General features: G+C 43.6%; 1 protein-coding gene across 1 annotated transcript; it reads right to left on the minus strand.

Moving 5' to 3' along the window:
* Positions 1–637: 637 nt before the first annotated feature.
* Positions 638–15,599, minus strand: atp2b3a (ATPase plasma membrane Ca2+ transporting 3a; the record flags this gene model as incomplete). The annotated part of the gene is made up of 20 exons (XM_084436270.1): positions 638–823; positions 1,537–1,719; positions 1,887–1,994; positions 2,154–2,365; positions 2,781–2,994; positions 3,211–3,402; positions 3,615–3,721; positions 3,887–3,974; positions 4,684–4,863; positions 5,013–5,247; positions 5,605–5,846; positions 6,043–6,285; positions 6,532–6,746; positions 7,002–7,166; positions 7,409–7,447; positions 9,005–9,127; positions 10,971–11,096; positions 11,399–11,650; positions 13,295–13,492; positions 15,377–15,599. The coding sequence occupies 20 exons, from the start codon at positions 15,597–15,599 to the stop codon at positions 638–640; spliced, it is 3,531 nt and encodes a 1,176-aa protein (XP_084292396.1).
* Positions 15,600–19,561: the final 3,962 nt, after the last annotated feature.

The following is a 19,561-nucleotide window of genomic DNA, read 5'->3' on the forward strand; positions in this document are numbered from 1 at the left end:
GGAATAATTTGATTTCAGACTTTCACAATAGAATCCTACTTATTTACCAACAAGGATACCACTGAGAGTGGGTCATTTATTAAGGTATTGTTGTTGTTTTTTTTCCGACTCTGTATTTCTTTTCAGTTCTATTGAACTTTGTAATACTGATTCCAAATTGTCATGCTGGTTTCAACGCAATAGATTCATTGACTGTTTGCAAATTAAAGAATGTAAGACCATACTGACTATCCAGTTCGGAATAATTTACAACCTTTGAAAGAAGACTGATCACAGAATGTGTCAAGCCAAGCAAAGCAGCACGGAAAGGAAACCTACAGATTAAGATATTGAAGGCAGATTCACGAGGTAGTGAAGAATGAGGTAGAAAATAAATCAATTCAAATAGAAAGATGGGAGCGAAGGAGGAAAACCAAATGAGGAGGTCAGCGGGTCGAGAATTGTCATCTCAACACGTGCACACATAGGCACGCAAACGCTCACTCTCTCGCTCTCTCTCTCGCACTCTCTCTCTCTCTCTCTCTCTCTGATGCTCCATTGCTCCGTTGCATTTTGGGGGGGGCAGGCAAAGGTGCATTTTCTACATGTACATTTTCACACATGCTCATTTTCAGGACGGTGCGTAGATAGTTTTTTATTATGTGCCGTTAATGGATGGCAGAAACTCACTCCCAGGCGCACCAGTTGCATTGGCAGTGGAGAGAACTACGTGAGTGGGAGTAGAAATATTGGTTACGTCATGGAGTTGGCTGAGAACGGACGAGCGGCGGCGGGCAGCACCCTGAAAGGAACCACTTCTCTTGAAGGTACTCACTACCTCCATCTGTTGGAGAGAGATAGAAGGACAAGACAAAGGCGTAGTGCCCAAAGTGAGATGGTTAAGGGCTTAGGTAGGACACACAAAAAAACGGGGCTATGACATCAAACAGAATGAAAATGGCAACGATCACATGAGCAACTGTCTACAATGGGTGCATGGGGATAGCTGCTTAATCTGTAACTAAATCTGTGATGATACAGGAATGATGAGAAATGAAAAAAGAGTTTCAGGATAACTTGTGGAACATGTGATGATGGAGTTTAAATTACTCTTAACATTACAGTTGATGGAGCATAACAAAATTAAAAACAAAACAAAAAAAACACATTCTGACAGTTGAGAACAAAGAGTAAAATGTCTTTGGTATCTGCAAAAACTACTGAAACCAATTATATGGTGAAATGCAATAGCATTGTTAAGCAGAATGTGATTATTACAAGCTTAATGTGTTTTTAAGACAGAGTTCAAATCTCTTTGAAGAACTGAAGAGCTTGAAGCATGCTGCAAATGAATTAAGGCATCTGAATGTGGAGAGAAATGGAAAGCTTTAGCAATATTTACATACTGTGTAATTCCTGCCAATAAAGCTTGTTGAATTGAATTGAATTGAATTGGAACAGACCAACACGGACAAGTCTAACAGGAAGATTCAGAAACCTGAATATGGATACATACCATGTTGGAGAAAGGGAGTGGTTTAGCCCAACCTACTGTACCTGAGTCTGGATGCGGTTCAACCCTCTAAACCACAAGATCTGCCCTCGACGCAGTTCCCTCTCCGCATGATCGATCTCCTCCTCATCCTCAGCCATGTCCTCGTCCATGATCTCATCCTTGCTCGGTCCGTGACCAGCCGCTTTCAGACACTTGAGGTGGCTGGTGGGTACCGTGGTGATTACCTGTCGACAGAAGATTCAGGCTTGTTACAGGTGGGGCATGGATATTTTCCTGAACATACGCATTTAGTGATATCAGACTACAGTAGAAGAAGTCTGTATGTCACACAGTAAATATAACCAAGAGATAACCTCAAAGATGAGATGGAACTGAAAGAAGGTGACGGTACCTGTCCCCACAGTAGCTCCCCTAGTCCCATAAACAGACACCACAGCCACTGCTCCAAGTTGAGAGGTGCGCAGCTGAAAGGCTTCCCCCCAAACTGCACAATCACTATCTGGAAAGGACAAGAAACAAGAGAAGAAAAGCTAACATCCATAATCCAACATAGTTCCTGATGTTCAGCATATTGTATCATTGGCCCTCAATAGCAGACAAATTAATATGTTTTAGATCAGAAGAGAAAATATACTGCAATTAGTTCCCAGACGTTCACCTGCACCACAAAAGTCCCGACAACAATGCTGCAGAAGATGGGGTTGGAGAAGATCCCGTCGAAAACGTTCCTCTCTCCGTGGATTTTACGGGCGTTGATCTCGTTGAACAGCTGCATGAGCACGAAGGTGTTGAAGATGATGGTGAAGTGCTCCGAGGGAGGCGAGTGCAGTGGGGCGTTGCGTCCACACTCAACGTTGAAGATCCTTTCACCTGAAATCAAGCAGCATACAGTACTATCAGGCACATTCGCAACATAAACGAAGGATGGCCAGTGGGTAGGAATGTATATCCCTTATCACACACATTCAATCTCCCATATTCTTAGTCTGGCTCCAGCCCCTGAATCTACATTTTCAAATTTAGGCTCTCATCCAGAGTGATTTATCGGTTGGAATGCCAACCAGGCCAATCAGCGTCCTTTGAATGTGATGACAGAATTAAACTGCGGAATGGGATTAGCAAAGGGATGAACTAATCGCTGAGGACTCCTTCGGCAACGTCCATCTCAGAAAACGGCTGCAACAGGATCTTGTTCAGACTGAATAATGAAGCGAAATGAAATGCCAATTCATCTGAGTGTCAGGCTAGCACATTCTCTCATCAGCACCCCCTAGCCGGGGCGCACCTTCGAACAGCAGGGTGAAGATGATGATGAGCTGGTAGATTCCATGGCCCAGGATGTTCTTCATCATGGTGAGAGAGATGAGGGGGTTGTTGCGGCCGTAGGGCTTCCTCAGGAGCAGGGCTTCGGTAGGGGGCTCGGTGGCCAGAGCCAGGGAGGCGAAGGTGTCCATGATGAGGTTCACCCACAGCATCTGCACTGCCTTGAGCGGACAGTCCTGGAGGGAGGAATGAGGGGAGAGGGAGAAAGCAGCAGAGAATGAAAGATCGTAGAGAGAGAGAGTTGATGAGAGAAGGATCGAGAGACTTCCTGTACAGTTTACGATTAAGAGTGAGTGAGACTAACCCTTTGCAGTGCACATGTATCTCCCACTGTATGTAATTGTTTCAGAGGGGTCAGTTAAATTACATTTACTGTACATCAGCATGAGTACCTGTGTGATACAGGCCCCAATGACGGCCACGATGACGGCCACCACATTGACAGTCAGCTGGAACTGCAGGAATTTGGAGATACTGTCATAGACGTTCCGACCCCACATGACCGCCTTGACGATGCTGGAGAAGTTATCGTCTGTCAGGATGATGTCAGAGGCTTCCTTCGCCACGTCGGTGCCAGCGATGCCCTACGAAGGGCCAAAGAAACGATGTTGCCCACTTGACTTGACAGGCTTTCATGAACAGGCTTATTAGTACGTGCATTTTTTGTATGCCAATTACAGAAGTTGCTCTTTTATAGTTTTACCTTACGCCCTTGCTAAATGTTTGAGCTCGAATTGAAAATGACAAGATTCGTAAAGAGTTTTGCATCATCACCATGTTGATCGTCATCTCCTACCATGGCGAAGCCGACGTCGGCCTTCTTGAGGGCAGGTCCGTCGTTGGTCCCGTCTCCCGTCACAGCCACCACCTGCCGCTGCTCCAACACAGTGCTGTCAATGATCCCTGCAGGAACAGATAGCTGGGCTCTCATTTTTGGACGATTTACTGCATCTTGTAGTGGGACGTAAGTGTAAATGTCTGCAAGTAAGTAGCTATGAGGGGGTGGTCACACACACACACACACACACACACACACACACACACACACACACAGACACACAGACCTACCTTTGACCAGAGTATGTTTGTCTGTTGGGGAAGACCGAGCCAGGACTCGTAGTTTGGGCCAGATCTTATCAATGCGTTCCTGCTCAATCTGCAAGAAAAAGAGAGGTTGAGGATGATGTACCAGAAGGTGTGTGTAAAATGTCTGAATAAAATGTATCCAGTTATGTCATAATTAGGGTTGTCAATCGATTAAAATGATCTAATTAATTGCATGATCAGTAAATAATTAATCTAATTAATCACATATATCATTTTTTGCTAGGAAAATCCCCCAAATTAAAATAAAAGACATTACATTATTGTGGCAGACGAATAAACCATTGAATAGACATTACAAAATGTGGCTTTAGAAGTCAATATATTGTTTTATTAAATCATTATTTGTAATATCTTGTTATGTGTAAGGCTAATAGCACTATCAATCTGAGCTACAGCTACAGCTTCAGTTCACACCAATATGTCCATTGATGTTCAAAACTATTGTGCGGCTTGTAGCTGCATTGGAGGATGTAATTGTTATTGTAATAGCTGCAACGCTTCCATTAAGCCTGTCTTCTACCATAGCAATTGACGGAGTTTTAGAATTTATAAAATTAGTCTGAGGTAGACTTAGCCTACGCATCATGCGCTGGGTGCTCTCTGTAGCTGGTTAAAATCTTATTTAAAAAAAAAAATCACATTTCAATAAATTTTTGGTTAATTCAATTAATGCATTCACCTTAGCATAATTAATTGATCTAAAAATGTGTTAAACTGACAGCCCTAGTCATAATTGATATGATGGTCATGACAGGTACCTCTCCTTTTTCATTTCTGATGCGTCGATTGAATTCCTTGCCGTCAATGCACAGGTAGTCGTCCCCTGGCTGGATGATGCCACACTTGACTGCGATGGCGCGCGCTGTGTTGATGTTGTCACCCGTCACCATGCGTACAGTGATACCTGCCCGCTGGCATTTCTTGATGGCATCTGGGACCTGGTTGGAACAGACATACGTGCTCTGACTACATCTAGGCACAACCTTGCTAAGCTCAAGTTGCCAATAAGCTTCGTTAGTGGCTACTGACTGTACAGTAGTACTGGATCATAACCCCCCCTACCTGTAGTTAGAGTGTTGGGACCTACCTCTGGGCGGACGGGGTCCTCAATGCCCACTACAGTGATGCAGACCAGGTTATTCAGGATGTCCCCTTCGTTGTCCCAGTCAGGCTCAGGGCAGGCGGGGAGGTCCCGGTAGGCAATACAGATGGTCCTCAGGCCTTCGCAGGCCATGGGCTCGATGACCTTCTTCACCATCTCATCCCTGTCCCGCGGACGGAAATTCCTGGGCTCACCCGATGCCGTCAAGATAGAGGAGCACCTGACAGTCCAGAGAGCAGTGATGGGGAAATGAATGGTAGTTACAGTAGGCTTCCCTCATTATCAATATCGCAATATCAATACTGTACTCCTGAAGATGCACAAATCTTTGCATCGTACGTTTCACTATAACGTGCACGCAACAACACAACAATAAAAGATGGAGAAAATCGAGTTTAAGTGACTCAGTAACTGTCACGCTTCCATAACACAATCAGACTGTTTCTAACAGCTCTCAAATGACACTCGATGACTCATGCAGTACGAGCTTCTCAGACTCAGAAGGATCTCAGAGGCACCCTTGCTGTAGTCTGTTCAAATATCAGCAGCGAACTATCGGCCTGTTACTCGCACTCACTTTTTGAGGATGATCTCGGAGGCCCCTTTGCTGTAGAGGCGGAAGGAGCCATCGGGGAGTCGCACCACGGTGCTCATGGACTTGCGCTCAGAGTTGAAGGTGTAGACCTTGTAGAGCTTCTCCTCTGGGATCTGCTCCCTCACTGGGGCATAGTCTCTCTTCAGGTCCAGCACGAAGCCCAGCAAGGCACACTCTGTCTTGTTGCCTAATTGCTTGGGTAGGCCGCCTTCTTTGTCAGGCGGCTAGAGGGACAGAAGAACGCAAAACAGACTGCTGTGCAACTCTCTCGTCACGCAAGTTAAGAGAGAGAAAGAAAACGAGGCGTGGATATTATTCCCACGATTATCAAGTCTCGCCCCGTGTCTGCTCACAACTTTGCCCAACATACATACATTGTGGACAACCTCCGGTACTGCTCTAGCTAAACTAGCGTCTCACCACAATCTTGGAGGTGTAGGCGCTGTTGACAGCGATCGAGCTGACCAGCATCTCCAGAACCTTGGGATTGAGTTGATCAGGCTCCGGAACCTGACAGAAGTGCTGGTCACAGGCGAAGGCCTGCACCACGGTCATGCGGTTGGTGGTCAGGGTGCCCGTCTTGTCGGAGCAGATGGCGGTGGCGTTGCCCATGGTCTCACATGCGTCCAGGTGGCGCACCAAGTTGTTGTCCTTCATCATTTTCTAAGGGGAGCCAGAAGCGCAGAGAGAGAGAAAGAAAGAGAGAGAGAGAGAGAGAGAGAGAGAGAGAGAGAGAAGCACATACATTAATAGTATTATTTTTTCGGCATAGATAATCTGTATAAGAATACACTGTAGTTAAATCCACATACTGTACTCTACTGACATGCTTGGCTCTCTGACCTCTCTGGTAAAGGACACACACAGACACACACAATCGAGCTGTGACTTATTTTCTCCTCCTCTCACCTTGACAGAGTATGCCAGGGATATCGTGACAGCCAGTGGAAGTCCCTCAGGCACAGCTACCACCAGCACTGTGACACCGATGATGAAGAACTTGACAAAGTACTGCACGTAGACGGGTGTACAGTTAGGGAGCCATTCGTTGCCCTGCACCGCGAAGGTGTCAATCACAAAGTACAGCACCAAAATGATGACTGTGATGGCTGACATGAGCAGGCCTGAGGGGAAGGGGAAAAAACGATGCAGTAAGAAACAGTAAATAGAAAACCCATTTTCTAAATTTGTCCTGTACTGTACAGAGTATCACTTTTTTTGGTGAAGATCCAGCAACATGCCTCACTTTCGAGGTCAGAAAGGATGATAAATTTGGATTTTTTAACACATTCTCCAAAAAGACACCCAGCCAGCACATGAAAGTGAGTAAGTCAGCGAGGAGAAAGCAGTCGATAGCCATTGAATTAAGTCTGCCTCACCTGCCTTCCCAATCTGCACGGCCAGCTTAGTGAGTTTGCCCTGAAGGACAGATTTCTCTTTCTTGGGCACGTTGGTCTTCTTCTTCTCCTTCTCCTCCACCTCCCCACCTTCCGCACTCTTCAGGGGCTGCATCTCCATGGCAACAGCCTCATCCTGTTTCTTGGCTAAGGTCCGAGGTGCCCCAAAGTTGGGAAGTGATTAGGAGAGAAATGCCAGAAACTGTGGTGAGCATTCCAGCACAAAATGGCCGCCGTCATACATGCCCCACCCAGGTTCATGCTACATATTGGTGGAGACTTAGGTTTTGGCTGTATGGCTTAGATTGAAATATACTGTGAAATGTGTGCATCAACAATATGCAGTGGTGAAATTATGCTTCCATCCAAAATGGGACAAATAATCTTACCTTTGTTCTGATTGTTTTCCAATGTTCCATCTGGTTTTCCTGTCGTTGGGTGAGAGAGAAGTGAACACACACACTGAGATCACTGTGCACAGGATTGACAGGGCTGAGATTAATTCAGTTTAATTCAATCACTGTAGGACGTTGTATTGAAATCGAATTGCACTCACAATTGGTAAAACAACATTGAAAAGTCAATGATTTCAATATATTCAAGTTATTGAATTTGAGCTGAGCTGACCCCAACCCTACTGTACGTTGAAATACTGCACTGGATGTGAGCATTACATTCAATGCCTTTGAAATGAAGAAAAGAAAATGAATAGACAGAAAATGAAAGTGACCTTAGTGTGGAGAGTATCTTGCCATCAGCGTGATGATTAACTTACTGTACTTTCAAAGTTGTTAAGGATTATGTGCTTGTCTTTGTAGTGACACGTAAGGACAATGCTTTATTTTCCTGTCCTGTTTCAGTAAGTGTTTATCTGGTATTTACAAAGTAAACAGTTGGTACAGTAGCTACTCCCCCCTACCCAAAAAATAAAGAAATACAATCAAAACTAGTAGTTATTGAACTCAATATGTACCATGTCATTTATATAGACAGTAAATACCAGGCAAAGAGCAAACTGTAAAATAAATGTTACCCATGAGTGTAGTGGGCCCACAGTTCCCAGTAGCCAGGGTGTAGCCCTTTAATAAACCCCTTCACCAATCTAGCTCACATGTAGCCACCTACCATTTGTGACGTGGATCGGTTTTGCTTCCACTGCAGTTGCTTGCTGCATGGGTGAGTTACTATTGCCCTCTGACAAGTAGGGAGTGTGGGGGTTTCAGGTGGGATGGGGACATAATAAGAGATTTTCAAAATTAAGGGATAAAAGCAATTCAAACATTTAAAAAGGATGACCAACAGAAACAACGAAAGCAAGGAATGGATAATAATCATGAATGAATGTGGAGCTGTAAAACTGAAGCTCCCCTCCAAGCCAAGCCCCCCCACCCCCCACCCCCTCCCCCTCCAGGTCATGTAACCCCAGCCCCATCCTACTCTCCATGTCTCTCTTCAATTATTGATCGCTCTGCAGGCTGCTATGCTTTTACAGGATAGAATTATTAAACAGCTACCACTCTCCTCACATCAAGGGGAGAGAGACGGGAGGGAGGAAAGTGAGGGGGGTCTCAATCTCTTCCTCCCTCTTAAACTCTCTCTCTCTCTCTCTCTCTCTCTTTCCCTCTCTCTTCTACGTGCTTTGCATTTCAAAGCTTTGAACAACACTTTCGCATAAGCGGAAATATTAGCACATCTTGAATGATTCATTGCTTAAGAATCTATTCATAACACCTCTTTTGACTGCCAAAATACACAATATTTGTACTCTGTACAATGTGGAAAAGACACTGCAAGCCAATGTTATTTAAATACATACCTGAATATGTAAATAATCAAACAGATCCTTACATATTTCTAAAGATTCAGTTGTAAGCCTGCTAATATGCTGATCCTGCTGATATGTGGATATTTTTACTGTGTTTGGAGATTGGAGAAAAATCAAGCTCTTGAGGAAGTGTGTTTTCACCAGTGGGATTTCATCTTACCTTTCTTGTCTTTCTTTTCCTCCCCCTCTTCGGCCCCCAGAAGAGTGAAAATGATTCCAGTTTGAGAGTTGACTCCTACGGCAGTGACTAGCATCTTCCCTGAGCCTTCCATCACATGAGTTCCTGAGCACACACACGCGCACACACACACACACGCACGCACATACACACACGCACACACACACGCACGCGCACACACACGCACACACACACGCACGCGCACACACACACACACAAACAAACAAACAAACCATTAAAGGTAAGGAGAGGAGCCTCTTTTATATGTGGCGTCTTATAAATCTGGTAGAGTAACACATAAAAAGAGCAGTCCTTTTCTTACTTCCTTTCCAGTGTTTCTGCTCTGAGCAGTGATCTAATTACTTCTGAACAACAGAGCTCCCTTTTGTTCCCTTTAATTAGACTACATTAGGAGCATTGCCTGATGACACTATTCACATGGCTCTCTACAGGAATAACTGTGGTATAATTGCCCTCTGTAAGAAACTGCATCAAGGAATGGCTAATGTACTGTACCTACTACGCCATGCACTGAGATGGGCAGTATTTCTGTCAGTGTTGGGTGTAACGCGCTACAAAAGTAACGTGTTACAGTAACATTGCTTTTCGCAATAACTAAATGATACAACAACATTTTCCATTACTTGTATTTGAAATATGTATTTCAATTACTTTTTTGTATTTTGTAATTTGTATTTCACATGGCTAAAAAAATGTAATGCACTTAAACGAAACACTTAGAAACACTCACACAGTGATTTAGCTGCAACCAGCAGCTCTATATCTCGTGCGTTTTTCGAGGCTTGACCAAGGCAATTAATGCACACGATCTTTCTTTAAAGGGGCACAGTCATGCTTGTTTCAGTTGATATTATTTGGATTAAATGCTTTAATTCTGTGTGTGGGCCTTTTTAAAATCACCCTCAGTGTAGCCATTTTCCTTTATATGGGAAATACCACAGCAAATATAATGGCAAAACTTCAGAGGGCAACATCGCTGGACTTCAAAGGGTGACGTCACAGGACGTGTTGGCCCTTTGAAGTATTGCTGCAATTTTGCCGCGGTATTTCCCATATGTAGGAAACAGTTACACTGACGGTGACTGCTTTTAAACATTTGTTTTCCATGTCCTACCATTTGCACAAAATAATATTAATAAGCTGCTCATATTGAGGACAAAAAATAATAATATTTTCCTGTATTTTATCTTGATACATTTTCTGGCACCAGTATTCTGTATTTTATTTTGATACATTTATTCGAGGAGTATTTTATAACAACATACATTTTGATGCATTTTGCCCATGCCAATGTAACTGTACTGTATACTGTAAGCTGCTCAAAACGTAGATAAATAAACTAAATATGTCTTGTACCATTGTAAATGCGATTAGGCCTTGTATTGTAAATGGATTCATGGATTGGAAGTAATAATGACAAATCATAGGCAAACCGATATCAGACATGTGTACCCGGCACGTGAACCCACCATGTGAGTCAGTGAACTGCGAGTAGCCCTGTTCAGAGGATCATTATTGGGCGGAGGATGAGCTCAGGTCCCCTGTGGATCTAATGGCTGTGTGACCCAATGCTTCAGGAAGCTGACCAGAGGCTGCAATCCCATTACCCCTGTCAGACGCACTCCCTTACTGAGACAGGCAATGAGATTTCCCCTCTCTGTGTCCCTCAGCAGACAACCGGCGCACGGACACACCGCACAGGGTATTCAGCCAGGCAGGTCATCACTCACACACTTACCCTGTCACGCGCATGTAGGTGTGCAAGTGAAGTGTGCACACAAACATAGGGGTACAAAACAAAACACACTTGCACATACTTACATGAAGTGCTCATGTCAACAGACATGACATAAAGGCAAGCAGATATTCTGGCACCATCTCAGGTATTGTCTGTAACATGATTACTGTATCCATTCAAACTACTTACCAGACAACAACATGGGGTCTTTGTCCGCAGATTTGCGTACGTGGTCAGACTCTCCTGTCAGCGAGCTCTCGTCAATCTTAAGGTCGTTGCCCTGTATTAGTATTCCGTCTGCTGGCAGCAGGTCACCTGGGAGGGAAGCAGGAGAGACCAGGCTGAGGAACAGAGGTAAGGTTTTCCTCAACAGGCCTATCTGAAGTGCAGAGCACACTCTAGATTGTGGTCGCATTTATATATTGACAGGGGAGAGTTTCTGCGTTTTCTGCTATTATGAAGAGCCAGAAGCTTTTACGAATGCCCACACGCACTCAAATCAGCATGTGTGACGCGTAGGCATGGTAGACTTTGACGAAAGGCACTCCAAACACCTTTGGGGCATCTTCGGTGCTTTTGTTACAGTGCAGGGGCTGATTCAGGACCTGCGGACTCACCGTATTTGACCTGCGCCACGTCCCCAACCACCATCTCTGCCACGGGGATCTGGATGACCGTGCCGTTCCGCACCACGGCGAAGCGCTGCTCCTGCTCAATGCGGCTCTGCAGCCCCCGGAACTGCTTCTCCTTGCTCCAGTCATTGAAGGCCGTCACCAGCACCACGCAGATGACGGAGAGCAAGATGGCCGCCCCCTCCATCCAGCCCGCCTCCGCCTCGTCCTCTTGCTCATCCGACACGTTGCCACACGCTGTCAAGGGGGGGGGTTTGGAAATAAATTCTGAGGTACAATTGGCATACAGTACATGATATGCCTAGATGAAAATTCACGGGACGGCTCCTAACTTCACCCTAACCCTAAAGAGAATGGGCTTCATTCTTAGGAAGCATTTCTTCTTAAACTCCACTTACTGTACACCATTTCCAAGAAGATTCTGGCATTCACCAATGTTCTCACAGGTGGGAACTAAGAACGGAATCTATGAACACGGAAGAGCAGCCTTAAGAAGGCTACAGACTATTTGTGCGAAAGACGTGTTAATTTAAAATGATTTGTAATTGTGTTTACTTCAAATCTACAGTTGTATAACATTATAGGTTTACAATACTATACTAGCCTATTTGTATCATTTATCTTATAATAATGGTTTTCATTATTTTACAAAGCGAGAGTGCTGTCTGCCCAATAATATCCCCGATGCGCCGGGTCTAACTGTGTGCCCTTGATCAGATAGTGTTAACTGAACGAGTAGGCTAATATCGTCCCATGCATTTTACTGACGCAACCAAATATGACAGGTGGAGTCCAGTCTTTAGATTTTTGTTTGGGCATGCCGTGTTGACAGCTGTGTAGGCTATTTCATTGCCTACATCTTTGTAGACTAGGCTATTGTATATTGTATTCTATCACTTTGACATTTTGCACTGTTCTGCCTAGCTATGTTTATGCACCAAGGCAAATTCCTCGTAGTAGGTAGCCTACTTGGCTAAATTAAAATCTGATTTTGATTGTCCACCCTGGATTCGACCTGCAGTCCTCTGACTTGCCAACGCACCTGACACAACCCCACCTAGACCATTATGCTATCGAAAAGTAGACAAATCAAGGGTGCGGATGACCGGTATTCATTCAGAGAAGTGACATCTGCGCACAATCCTGTAGTTGCATGTCCTTATATGGAGCTAGTGGGGAGTTTACTGTACCTATGCTAATTCGGGTGAGCGGCCACACACTTTCAACTTGCGAAACCATGGGATTCATCATTAAGAGAAGGCAGGTGCAAACTCATCCAGCAGTTTACGAACACGTCGTGAATCAAACGGGTGCTTTCTTTAGAAACATTCTTAGGAAGAAATTTAAGAATGGACCTTAGGAAGATATTGGTGAATGAGGCCCAATGTATTTAATTCATCCGATATTAACTCCGGGGATATCGGCTTAATGGAGTAGTAAAGGGAAAATGCATGTTTAGCCCTGTTTTAAGGTTACTTATGATCATATACAATGGTTCAGATCAAAACGTTGACAAAGCTAGCATTTTCGAGAAAGTTGATAATTGCCATACCACCGTTTTAGTCATACAATGGATGTGGATGGGCATCTTGAAAAATCATTCAAAAACATGTTAAACTCTCGATTTCAAAGACAAGAAACTCACCTAGGTGTTAGTTGGCGTTTTGATCTGAACCATTGTATATGATCATAAGTAACCTTAAAACAGGGCTAAACATGCATTTCCCCTTTACTACTCCTTTAAGATATCCTCTCTCCTTTCCTGTCTCCTCTTCCTCTGGTCGTGGAGCAGAGGTTCTGACTTAGGAGGACCTGAGCTAAAACCTTGAGGAACTTGCCCTCTGCCAGAACCTGCTGCCCCGGATTGTAGCTCAGACTTACCCTGAGTCTCCCCTCCTGGTGGGTGGTAGAAGGACAGGCCCAGGGAGATGATGGCGGCGATCTCCAGGATGATGAGGGTGACGTCCTGAAGGGCCTCCCACACCAGCTGGAGGAAAGTCTTTGGCTTTTTAGGAGGGATGAAGTTCTGTCCGAACACCTCTTTGCGTTTCTCCAGGTCTGCTGGGTTGTCTGACAGGCCTGGGGAAAGGAAACAAATAACCCTTTAGTTTACCGAAATGAAGCTTATTCAAATGTGTTTTCAAATCCTCCAGCCTAAAGAAGGCATTATGTAGCATCTTTACATACTGCACTGTATAATTAAATAGATCAGGAGCAGAGATTATAAGGCATACAAACACAGTTCATTGAATGCTTTAAATGCATATTTCAGTAGACTCTTTGATGAGTCACATGACTGACATGCTAATGTCGATGTGCTGACACGGGTGACGGGCCTTTCTCTGTGAAATTAGACAGCGGGGTGGAACAGCACAGATGGCTAAGTCAGTGTGTGTCTGCTTCGCTGTGGGGCGTGTCCTCTGGCACATGCACTCAGGCAGGCTGTCACCCACTCCTCGTGTTCTCCCCTGCCAAACATCACCTGCTGCTACTGGCAAACTGGCGAGCTCTCTCCGCTCTATCGGCCTCTGTTCACCCAATAACATTGATGAGCTAGTCTCTCAATATCTAGTGTAGACGAGCTTCCAGAACAACACAGGCATACACAGCACCGGATTTCACCTTGACCAAGTTCACGAATGATCGAAATGTCTCATGATAACCAACAAACCAGGCAGAGCTACTCTGAGCACAGAAATTAGGCTAATAAATAATCCATCATAAGAAACTTTTACTGAAAAGTCACCATTTACTCTTTCAGTTGCTATGGTATAATGGGTTCATGAACCAATTCTTCTTGATCTCACTCTGACCCTCAATTTAAAAACAAAATGTTTTGCAATAATCATTATGAACGTATTAGGGGTGTAACAATATATCGTGCCACAATATATCGCGATACAGAAACGTCACAATACGTATCGTCAAGGTGAAAACAATATCGTGATATGTTTATTGTATATCAGTGAACGCTGGCTACACAACGCTGGTAACAAACACGTCTTTTGTCTAGGCCTACTGTATCCATGATATTACAACAGTTAAGCTCTAAATTCACAGTGTATTGGAGTAGAGATGTGGAGAAATGTACTATTGGTGTGAACAGCAGCGCTACTGCAACGCTTCACCCCTGCCCTAAGTGTATCGTATCGTGTTGTTATCGTCAACCCAATATCGTGTATCGTATCATATTGTGAGATTAGTGTATCGTTACACCCCTAGAACGTATACTCATATTAGAACAGCTAATTTTGAAATGATGATCACAGACACAACTTGTGTCTTCAAGACATTAACTTGAAACATCACACTATGCACAGCAACAAGCATGGCCAAAGCATTCATATCAGTATGAATTGTGTGTACAACAATGGCAGTGAAGTCATTCATACATACATTCAAAGGTACTGGTATATAAAATGACATGAAATCCTAATCTTGGTGCGTTACACCATCGTCCATCTAGCCTCTTTAATACTGTGTGTACCGCAGTAGGCTGAGCTCTGATGAATGAGAGGAGGTGTTTGTCTCTCTGCCTCACCCACCAGATTGCTGATGCTTTTGTAGCTTAGCAACATAACATGAAAGCATGTTGGGGCACACAGAGTTGGGAATATAGACGTTTGGATGGACGGCAGACGAGGACAGTAAAAAAAAAGGATCTAGGATCTAAAAAATTAGGATCTCTCACTACTTAAAAACCTGCACACCACCTCTGTCTATGGCAGCAAAGATGGAATCAGTTCTAAGGTTTATGATGAGTCTCTAAAATACAGCCGATACATGTTGAACAGCTGTTTTTACAAAAGAACTTCTGCACTGCAGACCGGAAAGAATAAGAACTGTAAGATCAAAATGACTTGAATTCTTCTTGATCAATCTGAAGGCAAGATATATCTTTTACACCATTATTTTACCTATCGAATAATTTCTCATCATCTTAGGGTGTAGGGAGACTCTCACCGTCGGCCGGGGAGGTCTTCAGTCTCTGACAGAGGCCCTCTGTGTCCGTGTAGCTCTCCTGGATCTTCTGCAGCGCCTCTGGGCCCCTCAGCTCCATGAGTGACCGCAGATCGTCCAGGGTGGCCCCGAAGTCCCCCGCATGGTTGACCTCCATCCCTCCAGTAACACTAACTCGCTGCTTTTTGGGGTGGAACTCCACAGAGCTATTGGCTAAATCCCCCATGGCTATATCAAGTGCGGTGATAGGGAGTGTGTAAACTTGTGTAAGCTTTTTTTTTTTTTTACTAGAAGTCTATATTTGATGAGCTTGTGACCGGGTCAGTGCAGGGCTAGTGGAACATGATTTAACTATGTGATTTCTTTTTAGCGTTCCCCCATACCACTCCTCTCTGCACCCCTTCTAGGGAGCTCCATATCAGGGCATGTGTGGGAAAGCACACATGAATGAGTTTAGTGTGTGATTCACTAGTTACTGACTCCACCAGATATATCAAAATGGTGTAGATGATCTGTTCTTTTTCTGTCTTAAAACCCTGAAATAGCATAGGTCACCAAGCACAATTATTAGGGAAAAGCCTATCCATAGATAATGGATGGGGAGGGGGGCGTGATAAACTTGTGAGAGACGAAAAGCAGACGGATATGGAGTACTGGGATGTGTGGAACAGGATACTTCAGTAGCTGGGATGGAGGGTTTACCTAGAAACTGGGAAAGATTGAATTTTTGCAGTGAATAACTTTGACATTTAAGATGAAGAAATGTAAAATATAGTGCAATATGAAACTAGAAATGGTGCTCAGAGAGCACAGACTAACCGCACACCAAAACTGAATGAGTTCTAAATTGGCCCATGCTACACCCCTCCACCAAGTTTCATTAAAAACGGTCTGGTAGTTTTTGTGTAATCCTAGTCCAAAAGATGAATGGAGGTGAATGGCCGACCCGGCTGTGTTTGGGCGGCTCATGGACCCGCCCTGTGATTCGGATGTGCTCCAAAATGTAATGGGTTCTAATGTGGCCCATGCTACACCTCTCCACCGAGTTTCATGAAAATCGGTCCAGTAGTTTTTGCATAATCCTGATAAGAAACAAACCAAGAAACGGCTAGTGGACCTGACCCGTGATTCAGGTCCGCTCCAAAATGTAAAGGGTTGGACCATGCTACACCCTTCCACCAAGTTTCATGAAAATGGGTCCAGTAGTTTTTGCATAGTCCTGCCAACAGTTAAGATCAAACAATCAAATTAACAAACAAACACACACCACCGAAAACCTCTCGCCCTGTGGCTGGGGCAGAGGTAATAAAAACTGTAAACAAACTGGTGGTTTCAAGCTGGTAAGGAAAACACAGAAACCACAGAAAGAAAATGCCTCTCTTGCTCAAGTCAATCAAGAGTGCTGTTTGACTTGAAATGTTGTCATATACTGTTTCTGGCTTGCCATTTTTCTTAGAGAGGCCTATCTCAACATATACAGTATTAGTACTTGACTGTATTTGGCTACATGTGGTAAAACGTAGGCTATTTCTGTAACTTTTCACACAAGTTAGGTTATTAAAGGCTAAATCATAAAAAACTGAAAGCAATGTAACTAAAAAATTGTTTTAAAAAAAAGACCTGTAACACTGAATGCATATATTGTAACGATAGAGTATCTTACCCTTAGTGTTCATCATGATTAATTCATGATAATTAATTTGCCTTTACCAGTGATGAGCTAGGGCTACACAATTCTTTCAAACCTAATTCGAATTGCCAAAAGAGCATCGCATCCACCACATTTAGTGTGTGTTGCAGATTTTACTCTGCGATTAATATTGGGAAGAATCCTAACAGAATACAATAGTTCAGGAAAAAGCCTATCTTACGCACCATGATCTTACCGCCTTCTAAAACAAAACTACTGTATGCAGAAATCAAATGACCAGTGTGCGTCGTGACGCTAAAATGGAAATAGCCAATCCAAACAGAGGACAGGTTTTACCAAGGCGACGCGCAACAGCCATGATGCTCTGCGATCAGGGATACAGAAGGTCTATCTCATCCAGTAATGCGAGGATAGCATCTCCGTCGTGTCACGAAACATAATTGAGATTCAGTCATGTGTCTAGTTTCAGAGCGAATGAACACAGATACATTTTAATGCAGTGGGTAGGCTATAGCCTAGTCGTATAGAACGGGATCGATCCTGCTACGCGGTGATGCTGCCCTTTGCTTGTAACCTTCAGATATCAGCTGTTAACCTTGGAGATCACTAAACCTGTGTCAATAGATCCCTCCTCCTGCAATTTAATTACACGATAAAAGTCGGATTATTGGACATATCTCATTTTAATACATTTGATAATAGCCTGGCTTAATGGTTGAAGGGGACGATATATGATAGGTCTATAGAACACATCATCAAGGTAAAATTAATGTCCAAGTGCAACGTTAGCACATTATATTTCTTGGTGATAGAAAGGGAACAAAATGTTTTAAATGTAATCTGAGAGCAGGCCTACGGCAAGGTTAACAGCGAAGACACCGGTAGGCTCGATTCGCATAATAACCCATAATCCCCATGCTTTGATTTGATTCATTCATGTGATATCCAAAGATAAAACTGTACGGTAGCCTACTGTAGACTATTAGACCTGATAAGAGCAACAAGGTAGGCTAAGATACCAAATCGGGATCCAACATCATTTTCTAATATGACATTCCAATGGCTGCCCCATGATGAATCATAACATATGGGGTATTCATACTGCCCACCACGACGTAAACGTAGGCTATTGACACCAAGGTGATGATGACTATTAGCCAATGGATATTAAAATGCTTCACAACATTTTACATCGTTATGTGATTTATAAGATGCATGATATCTCGTGCGTTTGTCATCTGCACGGCATTATTATAAGGTAGCATCTTATGTGGATGACAGCTGTGCTGTAGCCTAATCTAGCCTTCAGCCAACAACAATAACAGCAATACTAATAAGAATAATAGCAATAGACTAATAATAATAATAAATAGCCTATATTTAATTGATTAATAGCCTAGTGCAAATAATCATCCAGTCAGACAAATATCCTGAGACATTCAGAGGCAATATTATGTCGTTTGTCTACCATTATCACGAGGAAACACTCGGTTGTTATAATACTCACCTGGCCAAGGACGTTGGGGATTTTTAAGACCAGTAGGCTATTTTTCGCTTGTAAAGCCTATCAATTCAAATCAGCAAAAAACGTGTGCATGATGTAAAGGCTACTGGCGTGATGTCCCATCTGTTGTTTCTAGACAGGAGATAAAAAAATATATATAAAAAATAAAAAGTGGAGCACAGAATTGTGCAGACGTGGAATTCCTCTAATGCGGAAGGAAATGAAATGATGCAGGGCAGATATTAACGTGTTTGCATAGCCTAAATTACTCGTAATGGACCGCAGGTTTCAATTCTGGATGTTGCTTAAATTATCATTGTTGCGGCCAATTTACAGTCTTACAGATGATACGGAACCAGTTCCAATAGGTGAGGCTAAAAATATTGGGTCTACATGTTGAAAAAGGATGCTCCGCTTACCGCACTCGACCTATGGTGATGGCAACATTAAAATGTGGTGTTCTATGCGACGGATGCGAGGGGGAGGGGTGGGTGGATGCTGCTAGCGCCAAGCTTGACGCCCTCCCTCTGCAACCCCTCCCCTAGATTGGCCCGACAGTGAAATTACATAGGAACTGTAATGTAGCCTACTAGGACCATCTACTTTGTAACATAAAGAGAAAATGGTCAATAGGCCTTGTAGGTTAGTAGGCTATCATGTTTGTTCCACATCACATGAGCCTCACATGCATCCGCACGAAAGACGGATCTTGTTTCGTTTTAATGTTCCAATCGAGCATTTAATCAAGCATCGTGCTCAGCTCTCCAGCACAAGTTGTCTTCTAACTACATTAATTATAGAAGTAAAGCGATGCAGTTGTAATTACCCATTAATAAAACATTGCCCACACCACATGAGTGGGATGAAGGAGCAGGGGTGTAGTCGGAAGTTACAGACATGACCTTCAGCATGACACTCAGAAAGAAATAAGAAACTCGGAAAGAAAGAAAAGGCTAACCTTAGCCTACTTTGGAATTACAGTAGCTTTTTATTCTAGAAAGACATACTAAACATTGAAATTATTTAGCCACAA

Source organism: Borostomias antarcticus, assembly GCF_949987555.1.
Source record: "Borostomias antarcticus genome assembly, chromosome: 3".
NCBI lineage: Eukaryota > Metazoa > Chordata > Actinopteri > Stomiiformes > Stomiidae > Borostomias > Borostomias antarcticus.